Source organism: Mycetomoellerius zeteki, unplaced genomic scaffold (genome assembly GCF_001594055.1).
Source record: "Mycetomoellerius zeteki isolate Tzet28-1 unplaced genomic scaffold, Tzet1.0 scaffold435, whole genome shotgun sequence".
Lineage (NCBI taxonomy): Eukaryota > Metazoa > Arthropoda > Insecta > Hymenoptera > Formicidae > Mycetomoellerius > Mycetomoellerius zeteki.
In genome coordinates, this window is record NW_017257430.1 from 15,575 (window position 1) to 19,051 (window position 3,477).

The 3,477-nt window shown below is 32.8% G+C and overlaps 1 protein-coding gene across 1 annotated transcript; it reads left to right on the forward strand.

The window, feature by feature from the left end:
- Positions 1-949: 949 nt before the first annotated feature.
- On the forward strand, positions 950-3,477 carry LOC108726777 (uncharacterized; the record flags this gene model as incomplete). The annotated part of the gene is made up of 4 exons (XM_018454549.1): positions 950-968; positions 1,125-1,288; positions 1,474-1,600; positions 3,011-3,477. Coding segments are annotated over 4 exons (534 nt in total), but the record flags the coding sequence as incomplete, so codon positions are not given.

Genomic DNA, 3,477 nt, shown 5'->3' on the forward strand with positions numbered 1-3,477 from the left:
ATTCAATAAAAGGTTATTTTTCGTACAATGACGCCTATAAATGGCAAAATAGTAATTTTTTATAATGTGCATGCAAAGAAATTATAATAATTTCAAATTCACCGCGTAATGATGACGTAACTTGGCGACAATTCTGATTGGCCATTTGACAGTCACGTGATTTATCGATGCGCAAGAGCATACCCTTGTCTTTGGTTGCGTTCCGAGTTACGCATGAAACGCGTAGATCGCATAGAAAGTCGTTCCGATTTAACCAATGCGCGCATTGGAAGCGCTTTGATAGCGCTGCGAATTCCCTAGATTGTACTATCCGTACTGTATTCTTAGCACTCCTCCCAGTGCATTGACTGCTTCAACTTCGACTTGAGGCAATTGATGCGTTCATGCGGTCTATGCGCTGCTGCGTAATTTGGAACGAGTAATAAATCATAATCCATAACAGATCATAACGGATTGCAGATTGCACTAGCGGACCTTTTATTGCGATGGATCAAGAATTACAGGAATTTCCTGTTTTTATATAGATGAAAAAAATGAGATAATAACATTATTTCTAAATAAGGAAGATATGAAGAAAGCAAGCCAAGGTAAAATTAACATATAATTACTATTTTGCTTTGATTTATTCAATGTATAGGTTAGATGTTAATTAAATCAATGGCTGCGTTCAGCAGAGAAAGCAGCTTTGCAACTGTTGTAAAATTCTTCAATACGATTGGTTCTTGCTTTTGGTTCCTGACAGATCTAAATGTATAAACCAATCATATTGAAGAATTTTACAACAGTTGCAAAGCTGCTTTCTCTGCTGAACGCAGCCATTGTTTTCTACAGACTCAGTATTTTTGCCTAACCTTATTGCGAAAGAACAAAGCAAAAATAAAAATAATAATATTGAGCCGGTAATTGAAGTGGAAGAATTAATAAATGAAAATTTAAATGAAAATGATGTCGACAAAACGATGCTGCAGGTAAGAAAGGATACACACTTTATTTTTATGTAACCAATATCTTTAATCAACTCTTTAATTATAAAAGTATATTCATGCAGGTTTAAGAATAATATATATATTAATATTTCTTTCTTATTTTAAAAATTTGTGTTTAATTTTTAATTTAATTTTTAGATAAGTCAAAAACGTTCATATGGCCGGACAAAGCGGTCCTTTTATTAATTGAAATGTATAGAGAAAAGGAGGTAGAGTTCTCAAGTGGTTTCAAATGCAGTAACAAAATTTGGGTGGAAATAGCCGCTGAAATGAATGAAACCAATCCAATCTACGACATAACAGCACAGCAATGTTCTTCAAAAATGTCTGGCCTGAAGCGGACATACAAAAATATTGTAGATCTAAACAAAAAGAGCGGCAATAATAAAAATTCGTGGGCATTTTTTTTTGTATGTTTTATCACACACACACACACACAAATATATATGGACATTATATTTGACGCATTATCATTATCATGTATTAGGCAATGGATTCATTATTTGGCGACAAAGCTTCTATTAGGCCTCCTGCGATTGCCTCAAGTGAAGGTCCATTGAATCCAAATCAGGAAGAATCGTCGTCAGAAAAAATTGTATCCTCTCATTTGCAAAGTAAGTTTTTATACTTGTGTGTAGAGTTTATATATATTAGAGAGAGAGAGAGAGAGAGAGAGAGTGTGTGTGTGTGTGTGTGTGTGTGTGTGTGTGCGCGCACGCGTGTTCGTACGTACAGGGTGTTACACCAACATACAGGTCAGTATGACGGGTTGCCCATTCGTGCAGGCGCGCGAGATCGTTCACAATTGCGTAGATTTCGGCGGCACAATCATAGCACACCCTTTTTTCCAATAAAGTTCGTAGTATATCAAATTGTAATGCAATTATGACGAACTTCCGTAGGAATAGTTTTATTAAAACAGAAGCCGAAGTGACAAGATATAGGTTATAAAAACGAATTTTATCGTGAAAACGAAGCATGTTTTCCTTCTTGTAAGAAAAATTTGATCATAGTCGAATGTAATCATTGTGTAATATAATTGTGTAATATTTTTTGTGTAAAATAATTCTGAGCATTTGTATGATCCACTTGCAGAGAATATCTACTTGTATGTGGATTAGCAATAATAGCTTTTCTTATTACAATAGTTGCTGCTTCATTTGTGCGTGCCGTGAATGTGTTGGAGCGTGTAACATCTCATATTGACAAAATTTAATAAACAAACTTTGAAAAAATCCGTGCCTAGGATGTCGCTTATTTGGAAAACATTTTGCATAGAGGATTGCGTCTTGATTTGATTTTTATGGCCCTCTATAAATAAGCAACAAATTGGATAAATCTTCATTAGTATTATATAGTAATAATCCTCTTGGAGATTTATAAAATATAGATATAATATGCAGTCATTTATATAAAGAATTGCATACTGCTTATTAATAATAGTTTATTAAACAATCAATTTATTAATGAATTGTTATTCTTCCAAATAAATATTATAAGATTTAACGATAATTGCCGTTATTTAAATTTACAGTGAATCAAATTTATTTGTCGGTTTATAATTTAAATTTGCAAAGATACATTTATTTCTGACTTTCGTTCTCTGTAAAAATAATTCAAACAATCAAATTATATTACACAATAATTACATTCGACTATGATCAAATTTTTCTTACAAGAAGGAAAACATGCTTCGTTTTCACGATAAAATTCGTTTTTATAACCTATATCTTGTCACTTCGGCTCTTGTTTTAACCTATTCCTACGGAAGTTCGTCATAATTGCATTACAATTTGATATACTACGAACTTTATTGGAAAAAAGGGTGTGCTATGATTGTGCCGCCGAAGTCTACGCAATTGTGAACGATTTTGCGCGCCTGCACGAATGGGCAACCCGTCATACTGACCTGTATGTTGGTGCAACACCCTGTACATGCAAGCAGGATAAAAAAAATTAGTATTAATTTAATTCAATTCTTATTTGTCATAATATAATGATCGTTTTTATATTATTTATTATAGGTCTGCCGAGAAAGAGACAACGAATTGAAAATGTTATAGAAACGTTTTTGAATAAAATTGAGACAGAAAAAGAAGAAAGAAAAGAAGAAATGAAAAAAAGAGAAATAGAGAAAGATAAGATACGCGAAGAAAATAAAAAAGAACGTGAAAAAAGGCATAATGAGCAAATGGCTGTACAGAAATCATTAGTCTCCATATTGCAACAATTTCTTACTAAAATGTAGTTCTACTCTTCTGTGTTTCTAAAGTCCAGTCTACATTGCGTAAGCGTAGTGATTGTAATTGTAAGAATTGATCAATATCAATCGAATATGAGGATAATATTCGACTGTGGTTGGTCAATTCATACAATTACAATCAATTCATACAGAAAAGAATGCCCACGAATTTTTATTTTTCCCGCTCTTTTTGTTTAGATCTACAATATTTTTTATGTCCACTTCAGGCCAGACATTTTAGAAGAACAT